This window comes from Salmo trutta, chromosome 27, assembly GCF_901001165.1.
Source record: "Salmo trutta chromosome 27, fSalTru1.1, whole genome shotgun sequence".
NCBI lineage: Eukaryota > Metazoa > Chordata > Actinopteri > Salmoniformes > Salmonidae > Salmo > Salmo trutta.
In genome coordinates this window covers 11,408,317-11,423,128 of record NC_042983.1, presented here as the reverse complement: position 1 = coordinate 11,423,128, position 14,812 = coordinate 11,408,317, and the positions used below count along the sequence as shown (strand labels likewise).

The 14,812-nt window shown below is 39.5% G+C and overlaps 1 protein-coding gene across 2 annotated transcripts; it reads right to left on the bottom strand.

The window, feature by feature from the left end:
* Positions 1-1,720: 1,720 nt before the first annotated feature.
* LOC115164305 (T-box transcription factor TBX1) lies at positions 1,721-11,447 on the bottom strand. 2 transcript variants are annotated; one of them, XM_029716639.1, is made up of 8 exons: positions 10,558-11,445; positions 8,784-9,168; positions 6,546-6,647; positions 6,137-6,308; positions 5,417-5,572; positions 3,767-3,834; positions 3,388-3,485; positions 1,721-2,832 (listed from the first exon to the last, which is right to left on the bottom strand). In XM_029716639.1, exons 1-8 carry the CDS (start codon positions 10,742-10,744, stop codon positions 2,447-2,449), a joined length of 1,554 nt encoding a protein of 517 aa, XP_029572499.1. In that variant the 5' UTR covers positions 10,745-11,445; the 3' UTR covers positions 1,721-2,446. The 2 variants fall into 2 exon arrangements, with proteins under 2 accessions (XP_029572499.1, XP_029572500.1); XM_029716640.1 differs by having other exon boundaries at positions 2,447-2,832; positions 8,784-9,117; positions 10,558-11,447.
* Positions 11,448-14,812: the final 3,365 nt, after the last annotated feature.

Here is a 14,812-nt window from a genome sequence, read left to right as displayed (position 1 = left end):
GATTTCCCTCAAACGAGAGCAGCTCTTATTTCATGTATTCCTGAATTCCACGTGTTCAGGTCTCTGTTGTTGGTGTTAGTACCCTAAACAGAATGTATACGATCAATTGGTTGACGGTCAAATGAGTGGACAAATTATTTAAGATTTGATTCCTTCACAAGTCATTTAACAGGCAGAGGTCAACCTGCGCACGGGCGTCCCACCTATTTTGGACCCTTCCGCAGCTGCATGCGCTTGAAGAGAAGATGCATACTTGAAGAGAAGATGCATGCTTGAAATTAATCATGACGTCTCCTATTGTCATGATAGTCCCAGATCCCCGAACAGCATGTTATTTTAGCAAGAATTATCCTTGACAACAAAGCATCCCTTTATAGGACCGATTTCTAATAGAGACGGCACGGCACGGAATTGGAATGTGTGTTTTTGGCTATTGATCCTTTTTAAGCAAAAAATATAACACTGCTGTGGCATTTCATGTGAGGAATAGATCCTTTAAAAGTCCAACGCAGCCGTTTTTTATATCGATATCAAATCATTTCTGGGTAACAATTAATTAGATTTACTGTGATTTGTTTTCAATTTAAATGGTAAAAAATAAACAAATAGCTTCTTAGCAAAGAGCAATTTCTCAAGCAAGAATTCTGCTAGGACTGTCTGGGAGTGGTCACGTGTTTGACTGCACCGGGCCTTTAAGAGGAAATGTTTAGTGTTTTATTCTTGTCTGTGTAGAAGAGACAAAGTGGGTATTTTTCTGGGAAGTCAGATGGTTGGCTGTATGACCTGTTGTTCATGGTTAAAGCTATTCCCTCTCCTGATATTGTAGATGCTTTTTAAGTTAAACAAGTTTAATGTTGATAATACGTTTGAATCCATACTGCAGTATTTTGTTTTCTCAATAATTTAATGTAGCAATTGCACAATTTGATTTATATCGTGGTCTGACCAATTGACATCTGGCTGCAAAAAATGATTTGTTTTATAGCCTACACTTTTTGTTTCATTTGCCAACAACATTTTGAAATATATTTTAAAAATCTAAAAATTGCATATAGGCCTGCACATGCTTATTACATTTAAAGCTTAAAAAAAAAGTGATTTTTGTTTCAGAACAAGAAATAAGAAATAGATTTGGGTTGGATAGAATTCCTCATTATCAAATTTTGTTGCTGGATTGAGCAATGCCATGCCTAGTTGATTTGACTGTTTTTGCCTTTATTTTCACACACACACACTACCCCACACACTTGCACACACAATCCACAAACACACTTGCCCGCGCACACAACATATATATATATATATATATATATATATATATATATATATATGTGCACACAGAACACACACTTGTGCGTGCCTACACACACACAATTAAGGGGCTTGGCCCTTCCATGTGTGTGTTTACCTTTTGGAAGTATGGTCCTATTACTGTGCAACTATGAGTGTGTGTGTATGTGTAGCATGATTCCTCTTCTATGTAATACACCATTGAATAATTCTGTAGACCCAGGTGTGGATGCTGACCTTTGAACTGTAGCATATCGGTCCGTGTACAACCTAATGTTTAGACAGGTTCTAAGTCCCCTCTCTCTCACATATACACTGAACACCATAATCCAACTGGGTAAATCCAGTTTGAGGAAACAGAATATTGCAATCAATGAGGCAGGGTCTTTCCTGGCCCCATGATAGGCAGGGAGGACTCGTGCTTTATGAATTAAAAGTTAAGAATGTGATGTTTATTTTACAGTTACAGAACAGTCATGCTGCTGCTTTATTTACTTAGAATTGCTGCAAGTCAGTGCCGTGGTACCAGCTTCTCAGGGCTGTATCTCAGGATAGTTAAAAAAATCAAATCCATTTTTTTTTTCTCGAACAAAAAAACAAAATTTCAAAGGCATTTTAACACCTATCTGATGAGCTCAACATGCAAATATCTTTTTATATTTATGGAAGCTTGATTGACTATATAACATATGGCTTTTTTGAAAGCAAAAAAAAACAAAGTGCATCCAACACAAAAAATAATAATTTCCAGTCCGTGGTAATGCATCATCCATGTCTTAAGAGAGAGCTCACTGTCTGCTTCGCTCTACCACACAGGAAAAAGGTACCCTCATATAGAGCTATTGCTGTCAACGTTCAGAGGTCAAGACAGACCCCTGCTTGGGCTCAGAAGGCAGTCTGTACTTCCTGCCAAGATACGTTTCCCTAAAATAAATACGGAAGTTTTTGTCTCTCTCTGAGGGGTGGAGGGTATCCAGCAAACAGGGGCGCACCGCGCAATCTCCCCACTCGCTTGACATTGCATCAGCCATGAAGACAGAGTTGTGTTGTCCCTCCCCTCCTGTGTGTTTGCTTTTCCACAGCGCTAGCTAGCTAGTAGCGGTGGCCCAGGTGTGTCGGCCATGGGCAGCGGCTGCCGGCTACAGCTATATATTCATTATCTTGGCCCGTAGTCATAGTTAGAGGGGGCGCTGGTGGCAGAGTACATGTTAGCTGTGGCTGGGTTCATGTGGTGGTGGTACGTGTGTCCTCTGAGGCCGGGTAAAGGGTACGGCGCTGGCCGGGTCTTAGCCCCCAGGTAGTGTTCGTAGGATGTGGGGTACTTGTAGGGGTGGTGATGCAGGGTGTCTGGGGCCAGCGGGTGGCCGTCCGGAGTACGCAAGTCGTGGGGAGGGCTGGGCCGGCCGCTGGTGAGGGGGACGGCGTGGAGGCCTCCTGGGATGGGGAGAGCGGGGCTGAGGACGCGTGACATCAGCTGGTGGGCGGGGTCGGCGTGCATCGGCGTACCACTGGGGTCCCGGTCGTAGTCCCGCCTACTGTCCTCTAACGTCAACAACAAACAATAGCAGACAGTCAGAGATCGGCAAAACCTTTTTATTTAACTAGGCAAGTCAGTTAAGAACAAATTCGTATTTACAATGACGGCCTAACCCGGACGACACTGGGCCAATTGTGCACCGCCCTATGGGACTCCCAATCATGGCCAGTTGTGATACAGCCTGGAATCGAACCAGGGTCTGTAGTGATGCCTCTAGCACTGAGATGCAGTGCCTTAGATCGCTGCGCCACTAACACATTAGCCAAGCCAAGAGCAAGCACACCAAAGCATCCTGATCTGTGGTCATACAATGCATTTCTATAATTCTGCAATCTACATTGTGAAAGTTATATTTACTGTAGGTGTATTGTCCTGTCCTGTATTTTACATGGATATGAACTAATGAAAGCCAACATTTACTCGTATTTCAGTTATAGTATTGCTAAATTAAGATGAAATGTGTACATTTTGTTATAAAAGATAATTCCTGGATTCATTAGGTCTCTCAGTGAAGGTAATGAACTTAATTATATTCCTCTGAGAAAGGGAGGGCTACAGACCTTTTTCTGAGTTCTGCTGTGGGGGAGACGACATTGGGTTCCTTGTTCTTGCAAAGGCACTCATAATTGGCAGAGAGCCTGGCCTGTGATTCCTGGGCCTGGAGCAGAGAGAATGAATTCAGTTACACTGTACTGTAAAATATTTAGTGTGTCAAAAACACCAATAACTTTATTATGTATTAAGATGCACATTAACAGAGCCACAAGACACAAATAATTAAATATGATTTACTTATGTATGACATTGAATGTAAATAGACTAGCACATTTCATATTGACTGGGCCCATTTTAAAAACAAGTTGATGCAGTTTTGTGAAGATTAATCAAATTGTCACTGATGAATTGAGTAGACCTAAATGGAGTTTAAAGTTTTCTCACCAGTCCTCTGGATCACAGTCCCTGAAGCCCTTTGCAAAAGGATTACTGGCGATTTTCAGCTGCGTGATCTACAACCAAAAGGACAAAGTCAGGTAAACCTCCATGTCAAAGTGGAAAATCAACCCAGAACAACACACATTACGTGCGGCTTTTTCAGGCTTTTGGGTTTAGGTTATGATTAGGGTTAAATACATGACATTCGAACGTGTAATATTCACGAAATACAACGTAGCCTAGGCCTACTCAACAGGGAACAATTGAGCGGAACGTGTATCTGCCGATGGCGTGATATAGGCCTAACTAGTGAGGGTCAAAGCGTTTACCGTTACGTTGCCATAAAGAACGACGCTATAGCCGCTCCCCTTTTCTCTTGTATAGAAACATGTCTATTATAACCAACATGTTAAAAGGTAGGTAAGGCATTTATTAAAAACGTATATTTGTAATTTTTGGCTAGGCCTATGCCTACAAAATTACAGTTTAGTCCTAAGAAGGGATTTATTGTGGCCTCGACACTGAATAAAAATGTCAGCTGAACATGTCATTTTTAATAATTGATGAGGCTAATAGTTTTGTACATCCGCGAATGAAGTTATGTGGTCATGAATTTCCGGAATGAGTTGAACAACAAAATGAATGCCCCTTAGTGCGCGTAGAAGACCAGTTGGATATGAATGGGTCAAACAGATAGAACGCATAGCAGGAAAGACAGGGGAAAACGAAAAACTGGACAGCTGTGCAGGGGCATCAGTGACACAGATAATTTTCAGGCGCAAAAATATCACGTAAAGGAATTATGTTCAGCTATTTGATACAATACAATATTTAGTAAAAAGTTAACGGGGATCAAGCTGAAATGGGAGGGATCAAAAGAAGAGGGAAGAATCAGATGTTCCGTAAAATGAATGATCAGGCTTTTTTTTCACGGTCAGAAAAGCGTTTTTTTGGCCTATAGCCTATTTCTTAAATGTGTTTGTCATGTCTTTTAAGTTAAAGCTTGTCAGCATATTCCATAATTTATTTCACTGAGGTATAAATACTATTCTTAGTCATTTTTTTAATGTTACCTAAATTATTTTATGAAATAAAGCCATGTTTACTTGCAATGAATGCTGTTAGGTTGTGCCTTGTTCGAAATATGGAATGGTCAAATAATGCCCACATGAATAATATTATATATTTATATATATATATATATATATATATATATATAAATATATATATATATATATAAATATATATATATATATATATATATATATATTTATATATATATAAAAATGTGCGATCCTTGCGTCAGTTATAGGCTATTCGTTTGCCAATATAATTATTTGTCATGCAAATTATTACGTTCATTACTATTGTAATACAAGTGTATAACCTAACAGATTAGGCCCTATTAGTTTTACTTCATTATTCTAGAAATACAGGCCAACAGGCTGGCCCCACTTTTATCCTGTTTTAGGCCTGCTGATTTATATTTGGCCTCATTCATTTATACTTTTTAAATTGTCCCATGTTGTAAAAACACTGCTTGTTCACGAAATACAGTGTAAAATCAACAACAATAACAACCATCTATTATCATGTTATAATATGTTAAAATGTGTGTTATTATATCTGCATAGCACATAGAGGGCGATATCTTACCCTGTGGTTTTGGTATGCTGTTACCGCCGTGAACCGTGTTTCCTCAAAAACAAAGGTCTTATAATTCTCCTCCGCATACTTCTCGCTGTCTTTGCGTGGGTCCACATAGACGACGTGGAACCTTGGCTGGTATCTGTGCATTGAGTTTAGAATGATCTGCAGGGGGAGAGAGAGGAAGAGGTTAGGCCTATTTTACTTAACTCAATGGACATTTGTCGATTGTGATGTCTCTAAATAGTGTTTTCGAAACCCGATGTTGGCTCGTCAACGCAAGGGTCAGTTAATTAATGAATGAGCATAATTCTTATGGAAGTCAATAGATTTTCCGCACTATAGGCCTATTTTACGCACAACCAAATGTATCCAATTACGCATGGATTGAAATGATGTAAAATCAACAACAAAAATAACTACACCTATAAAATTACCCAGAGCAATCCAAACCAAATGGGTAAACTGGAAAAATGTTGTGTAGTTTAGGAAATGTGAAAAAATTCTGCCGTGGAAACTATTTGGCGCACAAGACATACACATGTGCAGGTATAGTTTTTTAAATCATGCTCTCTTTAAAGTCATTTGAAAGCAGATACAATCAGTTCCAATAATTTCAAATAGTATGATTTCATGTGACATGTGGCCTATAGGATATAGGCTATAACATCTTACTCGTGGATGCACATTGTATTTAGTAAACCAGGGTCTTCGCTACAATGTACTTACATGTCCATTGTCATCCAGTAAATTGTTAGTGAGTTTTAGTTTATCGAATGAGACTATCTGCTTCATCCACTGTGCGCCCTTGGCTGGAGAGTCGGGGTGGTAGTGAACTCTCCCCGGAGTAGCAGGGTCAGCTTTACCCGCCACCAACCACGAGGAGCTGTGGAAAGCATACCTATGAAAGGAAGAAGAAAAACGAGCAACATTTTCACCGAGGTTACAGGGGGTCTCAATGGATTGTATGCCAACGTTCTGTTTTCCAATGAAATGTATTGTCTCGGGCCTACTGTGAGTTGGATGCACGTCCACTGGCCATTGCCCTACACCCACTGCAGCTAATGTTCACTAGCACAAAATATTTCCCAAGAAAAGTGTAGATTTGTATCTTGTTCATTTGGTAAATAAAACGTACCTGTATCTTTTGTCGTCGACTGGTAAGAAATCCATTAGCAGCATGTAGTCTGCCATAGGATCCATTCCAAATATTTTCACTTGAAACGTAGGAAACATTCGCCTGACAGAGAAAACACATGGATATATTAAAAGCAGTTTTCTTTCACTTGGCTCTATCATTGCATGGGCTGATCTGCAAGTGTTTGTTACTGGGGTTTACTTGCGATTTTGGGAAATTCCCATCAGGATATAAGCAATATGTTGTGATTATGCTTTTTGATATAATATTGGGTTTTTACGACAGTCGAAAATATTATTTCACCCGCAGCCACAACCGTATTGTTATGGTTTTTGGGGTTTGTTGTTGCAGTAGGCCTACATGATGTTATGACGCCTTCCTATTCAACAAAAAAGTATGACGCGATTTAATGGGTGGATAAACGACGTGTTACATTTTTGGTTAACCCAAATTACGCTTAGCTTTATATAACACTGCACATCCACTTGCATTTCTCTTCTACCCTTTGATGGATTCCAGTCATTTATACGCACGAGGGGCTGTTCTTTTTTTTCCCTGTCTCTTTAATAAATATGTCTACTTTCTCTTTCTCCTGCTCACACTCGCACGAGGGGTGTATCATACCGTAAAACGTTTTATTGTGTGTGGAGTAATCCGCCAAACCAGTGAAAGTGATCCTAAAATCACCGCTCAATTAACGTCAGTCTCTATTCAAGGCTGCAGTTGTGGATAGGTGAGGTTAAAGTAGCTTTTAAAGTACCCTCCCTCGGATCCTGTGTTGCCTAGTATCTCTGGAATGACAGATGTTTTTCTGCTGTCACCCTATAGGTAAACTGAGCCTGCCTAAATGCCATCTCTTATGGATGCTCAAATCCATAAAACACAACTGTTAATATTTAATTTAAAAAACGCAGTTATTAAAAGTTAGCTGATAGATATGGCAAGTGGGCCTAGTCATACAGCGAATTAATCAATATGGTTTTTGACTGATATTACAATTACATCAAATATTGTGTTACTCTGTTGCCTATGAGACAGCAGGTACATATCATGTTATATTAGAGCAAGAAATAGGTTATTGGCCTGTAATTTTACTATTAATGTTTACAGTAGGAAGTTATTTTTATGCAAAACATCGGCCTATTTCAAAACTTTCCCTAGCTTTTGAAAAGCGCTAAATGCTGCATTTCGGGAGGGTATCAAGAGGAAAACGTAACCGTAAAATAACTATAGCACCAAAGCAACCTCGTTATTCATTGCCCGAATAAAGTCGAATTCTGGCCGTTCTCTATCTGTTTGAACAATCTAATGTAGCATTCACTGTTGTGAGACTCAGTGGAGTAATGTTTATGTTTGAGTGCCGCTGCTTTGTTGGTTAACGCATATACCCAAGACCTACTGTGACCCTAATGGTCTTATAACGACCTGTGACATTGGCGCGTAAATTGGGGTTTAGGGTTCCAGAAATAAATGCCTTAGGTATGGTGTTATTACTCTGAATAGGAAAGCTCAAGTTCACCTTTCGTGCGGTGGGCTTATGTCAAGGAAAGCACGACCCATTTAGGGGAAACAGAAGGGCATTTACGCGTACAATTCTTCTCTAAAATGCATGCGTAAACTGTTGGATAAATATCGTCATTTTATTCAGTCAGAAATATTGAGCTTTCTCTGCGCAAACATGTAGGCCGTTTTGAATGTATTTCTGGGGAAATGGCGTCGTCTTAATTGTATCTACTACTACAAATAAAAATGCGTAATTTAAGAGAATGCTTAACATGCTAATAGGCTAATAGGCCTATTTGATTCCGTTCCAATCTGTCTAGAAATTATATCAGGGGTCTGTCTGTCTATTGGCTGGAGTTAGTTATATTATAACACTACAGAATATTCCTTAACTTGTTCATTAGTGAATAGTTTGTCTAAGTTGTATGGTAAAACGTGACGAGCTATTCAAAAAGCATGAGCTGAAAGATGTTTTCACTAGATCGAAAGCCTGTATATTGCTGCGTAATTTCCATTGCAGCATCACACCAACATCAATTTGTAATTCACTATGCACACCGACTTTAAATATTATCTCCCAACGTATCTCATGATTTACGTTGTATGTGCGAGCTCTCAGGTGATACATTTGAAATGGGCAACTAAATATTTGTTAATGTATAACATGAGCTCATATCTGGAGGCCCAATGCACTCTAGTGAAGCCTGCATGTATCATGGTGTAAATTCCACTCACCTTCCAGCCTTGGTAACGATCATCTCTGTTCCCAGCTGATTAAATTCATCCCATAAAGCTTTCATCTCCAACTGAACGTTAATGTTGGCCACCTTGGGGTTCTTTTTCACCAGAGACTTGCTGTTCGGCGTGGAGCTGGAGGAGGAACAGTTGGAAGTCCCGGTGTCGCTGTGCTGGGCCTGGGCCGGGTTCGACCCCGAGTAGTTGTAGCTGTGTTGAGCGGCCGGGCAGGGCTCAAAGTGGGTTTCATGTTGGCTGTAGGGGTCCCCGGGGGACGGGGAGAGATGGTAACTTCCTGACGTGTTGAGGCTGCTTAGGCTGCTAGTAGTGAAGGCTGCAACATCGCAAAAATGGGACAGCTGCGTCAGCCACGGACTGGATATCGCTGAAATCATTCCAAAAGCTGGATTTTACTATATGCGTTGCACTTGTGGATAGCAATAAAACAACCCTGAAAAGCAGTTGTAGGCTCGAGTTATTTTCTTCAACGTCAAACACTCTTTATAAATGATCGAGTAGTTTTACAATAGTGTGTCTTAGTGTTTTCTGCGTTCATTAATCATCGCTGTTGCATCCGAGGCTGTAATAAACTATAGGCTACATCCTAAAATGTATGTTGCAGTTACAGAATTCAATCGCAGCATTTCTCGCAAAACGTCCAAATAGTGGAAAAAAAAGTTGATTTAGAACTTTGTTTTATCGGCGGCCCTAATTAATATTCCCAATCCTGATCAAAAATGGTTTTGTAGAACTATAACCCTGTGCACACGCAAGTTGTTTTTTTTTTCGAGGGATTGTGTTCAAAAGTATTCCAGGCGGCCTCTGCTCTGCTGCCCTACTGCGGTATGATACACTGCAATCCAGACTTCTTCTCTCTTATCTAGGGCCTCCCCTTCACGATAAAACCAGGTCTTATTTCTATTTAGATAAGGAACTGCAGGTAAAGTCCCTTTCCCCGCCTGCCTTGGGACGAGACTGATTGACAGTGAAGTGCGCCCCTTTTTAATGGGCTTTCCGGCACCCATTTACTTTTGGATAAGGGAATCGCCCACATCGTCTTCCCGTAACAATAGACGGGATAGCTGGCACAGTGGAGGGTAAACGTTTTTACAAGGTAAACAAACACTTATTTGCATGCACAAACAAACACGTAAGGTTATTTCGAGGTGAATTGTACCATTGTTTTGCCAAATGGAACTGGGATAAAGGGACACATGCCAATGTGTTGGATATAGGCCTATAAACTGTTTTTACCATGAATATGAACTGGTGCCCCATGTAGGCTACCCCGGCCACTGACTTCTCCTTCCTTATTTTCAAAATGTGTTATCGTGCTCTTTTCTTCTCTGAAGTAGTATTTACGAACTCACTGTGATTTGAAATGCAACTGAAATCCCTATTTTGACCAGATATGTCAGTTCTATGAAGATAGGCTACATGATTACTGGGTGTTTTGTAAGTTGTGATTCGTTTATTAGTTATAACTTCTTATCGTCATATGCATCATAATTCTCCCCGAACTTTCCTATAGCCTACTAGAAGTGACTTTTCGGGAATATTTTCATAGAAGCCTACTTTTTTTTACATTCTACTCCAGTATCTACATTGCTTTAGTTATGCATTTCATATCTAGACTAACGCAAACATGGTTGCTCAATTGTAGATGTTACGGGAACAAGATCACATCTACATGCAACAAGAACCGGAGATGATCAACAAACAAACTTAACGCAAGCAAATATTTACACGGTTATTGTCAAGACCGCGCTCGTACCTTCCATTTCCCTGGTGACAGTGCTGTAGTGCATTTTCAATGAACTGTAACAGTCGTGCTGGTGTTGCTTGTCCAGGCCAGTGCCGTGTTTGTCAAATGTTGCGTTTCCTGCTTGCTCTGAAGCTGAAATCAGAGAGGCTATACTGAAAGCATTTGCCTTTGGAGAGAGGGGACCGCTGTCGTCCATAGGCGAGAAATGAAGTCGAGAAAAGCCGTCTCTCCTCTGCTTCCTTTGTGCTCTATTCCAGAAAGCAGGAGACTAGACACAATGCGCAGGAACATACGCTACAATAGTTATAGTTTTACATTTCGCCTCTAACATTCGTTGGTAGCCAATTCAGGGACCTTTCGGCGAAGTAGGCTATGGGTAACTCCGCTGTTTTCAAAGCAAAGTATTCCCACGGAATCTTTTTGAAGATTTGAACAACTTTAAAAACTTTTCCCTTGCACGAATTCAATTGATATGCCCAAACACGTCCACTTCTATTAAAACATCGTTCATCCGCAGAGAGCTGTTCCCTTCTTCCCCCATTCGGTGACTGGGTGATGTCATAAGAGTTCGCTAGTCTGCCTTGAGGAGAAGCTACTGCAGAGAGAGAGAATGTCAAAAGTGAGAGCTCCACGCCTCCCATGCAGGGCTCGAAAAAAGTGTGCACGCTTTGACTGGAAGTTTTATTTGAATAAGACCTTGTCAATCAATGTGCCAAATGTTTTATTCATTTTGCAACAAAAAAAGTTTAACGTCATTGCGGATGTCAGGCTTCAAAGTACTGCAATTGTACAGTGAATTATATGTTTAGGTCCTTTGGTTGTGCAAGGACAGCGCGCGTAATTTCCAAATTGTCTACTTTGGACATGTGGGCGTTGTTGTCCCCTCCTGTCTAATGAACTAGCCTATGCATTGTCGTGTTGTTATCCCTACTTTTATAGAGGTAGGAATAGTGTATTAATTTAGGGTTACAGTCAATTCATTCACTCCCACACACTCACTCACTCATTAATTGTACGCATTGCCTAGTTGGTGCAATGTCTGGCCCAGACCAATAGGCCTACATAATCTCACCATCAGACAATTTTAAGCAATATAGATAAAATCATTATTATGTGTCCACTAAATGCATAAAAAATATATATCTCGCAACGCTTACAGATATACTCAAACGTAGGATAATGTAGTTTGTGGCTGGCCATGGTGGACTGTAAACAAAGTTCAGCGCAAGTGTTAATAAAGTCACTAGGGGCTTGGGCTGCTGTCCTGGGAGCCTGTCTGTAACGCAAGGAGAGCTGCCATCATGCGCGATCCTAGGTACTTGACCATTATCTTGCGTTTACAGTAGGCCTATCGGTTATCAGCTTATCAAGCTTCGTAATTAATTAATAGTAACAAAAGTTATGTTTTGTTGAGCTTCTGCGATAGCAACTGGGGTTTAGTCTAATTTACACTTGGGCGATTGAATAACTTGCGGCCGCAGCGGGCTACTAATGGGATAACCTAGTTAGCGGCACGGCTGTTGTCTTTGCGGATCAGCCCTATTTGTTTTGGATGTTTGTCTTGGTGCTATCGAGCATAAATAAACTACTGTGGTGACCTGTTGTTTTTAAGTGTAGAATTTGACAGAACTATTTGGATCGTTAATATATTTAGCCAACATAATTAACTAATGCAAATAACCCTGGAAATGGACACATTTATTTAACAGCCAGCAATCCCTGATTTATTTTTCTATTTGTTTAATTACTACAGTATCTAAACATATAGACCCTACACTTAAGAGGTATGTTGTTATACAGTAGCAGGCAGCTTAAATGCATAACCATTTCATAGCCTTATAGACCGAAACCATTTCTAGATAGGATATAATACACAATGATGTTTTTATTGCTGTATTCCCATATAGTCTATAGGCCTATATGTTTACTATGCTATATTGATATTTCAAGAAAATGCGAGACTAACAACGTATCAAGTAGTCCACCTCTATACAACGTGGCCATTTCCTTATTTTTATCAGATGATGCCATTGATACCAGCTCACTTCATCATTGCCAAGTCGGAAGCGTCCTTTGTAAATACCCAGGTGATAACAGACAAAATACAGAACCTGATCAAATAGGAAGACTGTTTAGGAATTCGATTGAAGGCCTTGGCGCACTGGCGGGAGGAGAATGAAAACACTGGACTTATTCATGCGTTTTGCATGAATACTTAAGATGAATTAATAGATACATTTCCGAATTATTGAGAGAGATAGTTTATAATATTAAAACATATATTTTCATTAGGCTACCGGGACACTTGAATGGACATAGCCTAAACATCTTTCCTATTGAGTTTCCTGATGTTGAGCCTGTCAGTGTTTTATCTTCACTCACAAACTCAATTAGCCTATACATGTTATAGCCTATAAACCTATAGGTAGGCAATATAGGACTTTCACATCGCGAATAAGAAACAAAATAGTAGTAACCCAAAGCGTTGGTGCATAGGCTATACTGCACCAAACGTTTACCCCTTTTTTAATGTCCATAGTAATTGTAATTATAATGGAAATGTTTCCTGAACATTCGAATCCCGTATTTTACATTTATTCAAAGCGTGGTTAGTTTCGCGGGACTCCACAGCCCGGCCATGTTTCCTGTTATGACTGCTGCTGGCTCCTCACTCTACACCAGGTGTGCCTGTTGCTTCTTCGCATAGCTTACCGTAGTACCTCTAAAGTTTTTGCAGTTCTGTTGTGCGCAGTGAGAAGCATCCCGTCGTTGTTACTAGTTTGTTATGGAAAGTAATTAGCAATAGGCCTACATTAAAGCGCCAGTCTCTAGGTGCAGCAAGACATCCTCCATAGCTTATTCCGATTCACTTCATTGAGCACTTGGGGGCAAGTGGCCTAACCGATCAACCGGCAGCTCAACCAATTTTAAATTAAATAAAAAATATGCCTCACAAAATTCATATGGTTATCTCATCCAATGCCATTTAGTAAAAGTATCATGTGGTTTTCATTAGCGAACTCATTTATTTTGTCAAACACACGTTCAAAGATGGTTGAAAGGAGGTGAATGTTGGAAGGTTAGCAGAACCTAACCTTGTTAGTCACACATTTTCAGTAGGGTACTAATTGTGTGTAAAATGTTGTTGATCTCTGACACATCATTTTGTAATGATGAAATTCTAAAAATATTGTGTTTATAGTTTTAGGAACTCTTGAAAAAGATGCTCTACCAGGCGGTTGAGTTGCTCATTAAAGCAATGTTTAGTCAAAGCTAGCTATTATTGACAATAGAGAAATATTATGTTATTTTTTGGTCTGTGCAAATAGAAAACATTTTCACATATCAGTAGCTAATTTACTGTATGCCTGTTATGTTCCATATGTTTCACAGTATTATTCAGTCGATGTCATTTTACAGGTTTTATGAACATATGAACCATAAACACATTCATTTACATATATTTGAATATTCATATTTTGGAACGCATGTAGAACTATCATTTTATTCATATTTGATATCAGTCCTCATTTAACTAGGCCTGTCTTCATTATAAATCACTGAAGCAGACAATGTTTATGTATACTTTTTTTTAGATGAAGTCTACCTTATTAATTGGGCAGTTAACCGGCTAGTTGAGATGTTTGCAATGCGTTAACTATCAAATGTTAAGTCATGAAAATACAAATTGTTAATTTATGGCCTATATTAAGGCTAAATAGGCCAACACATAGTTTTCAGAAATATTTTTTTATAGGCTATATATTTCTTGGTGTGCCACTTTAATTTCAAACCCTATAATTTAGGCTACCTACTAGGTTATTACACCTTTGTTCGTTTATTTGGGAACGTATTCAGAAGTCTTCGTTTTAATAGATTGCCCTGGTTTGTTTGCATGAATTATGCTGTTAAAATCGTGTTCTCGTCATCCATCGTCAAAAGATGTAGGCTATAACTTTATCAAACTCCTGGGCTTGTCTTAAACAGGCGGCATGGATCAGTTAGGCTGCGAATTATCAAAAAAAAAATATATATATATTTCTATGTTTTATATTTCAGTTGTAGCAGACGAGATGTATCTGTCGTTATTCCAATGTAGGCTATAACCACTAATGAGGTAAACACATTTAACATTAGCCCAGCAATAATGATGTGATTAAACTGTGTTTATTTTACGAAGTATCCTAATGTAATTTATTTCGTCCTTCTGTATGTTGGCTATTAGTTGAGAAATACTAGATTCCCTAATTTGGATGTTGACGCA

What these genes read in the sequence shown, in the direction of transcription:
- LOC115164305 (XM_029716639.1), bottom strand. Translation starts at nt 10,744, where the DNA reads ATGGACGACAGCGGTCCCCTCTCTCCAAAGGCAAATGCTTTCAGTATA. An exon ending in TGTCACCAGGGAAATGGAAG is followed by an intron (nt 9,169 to 10,557) that starts GTACGAGCGCGG and finishes GAATGATTTCAG; the next exon opens with CGATATCCAGTCCGTGGCTG. An exon ending in ACAGCAGAACTCAGAAAAAG is followed by an intron (nt 2,833 to 3,387) that starts GTCTGTAGCCCT and finishes TGTTGACGTTAG; the next exon opens with AGGACAGTAGGCGGGACTAC.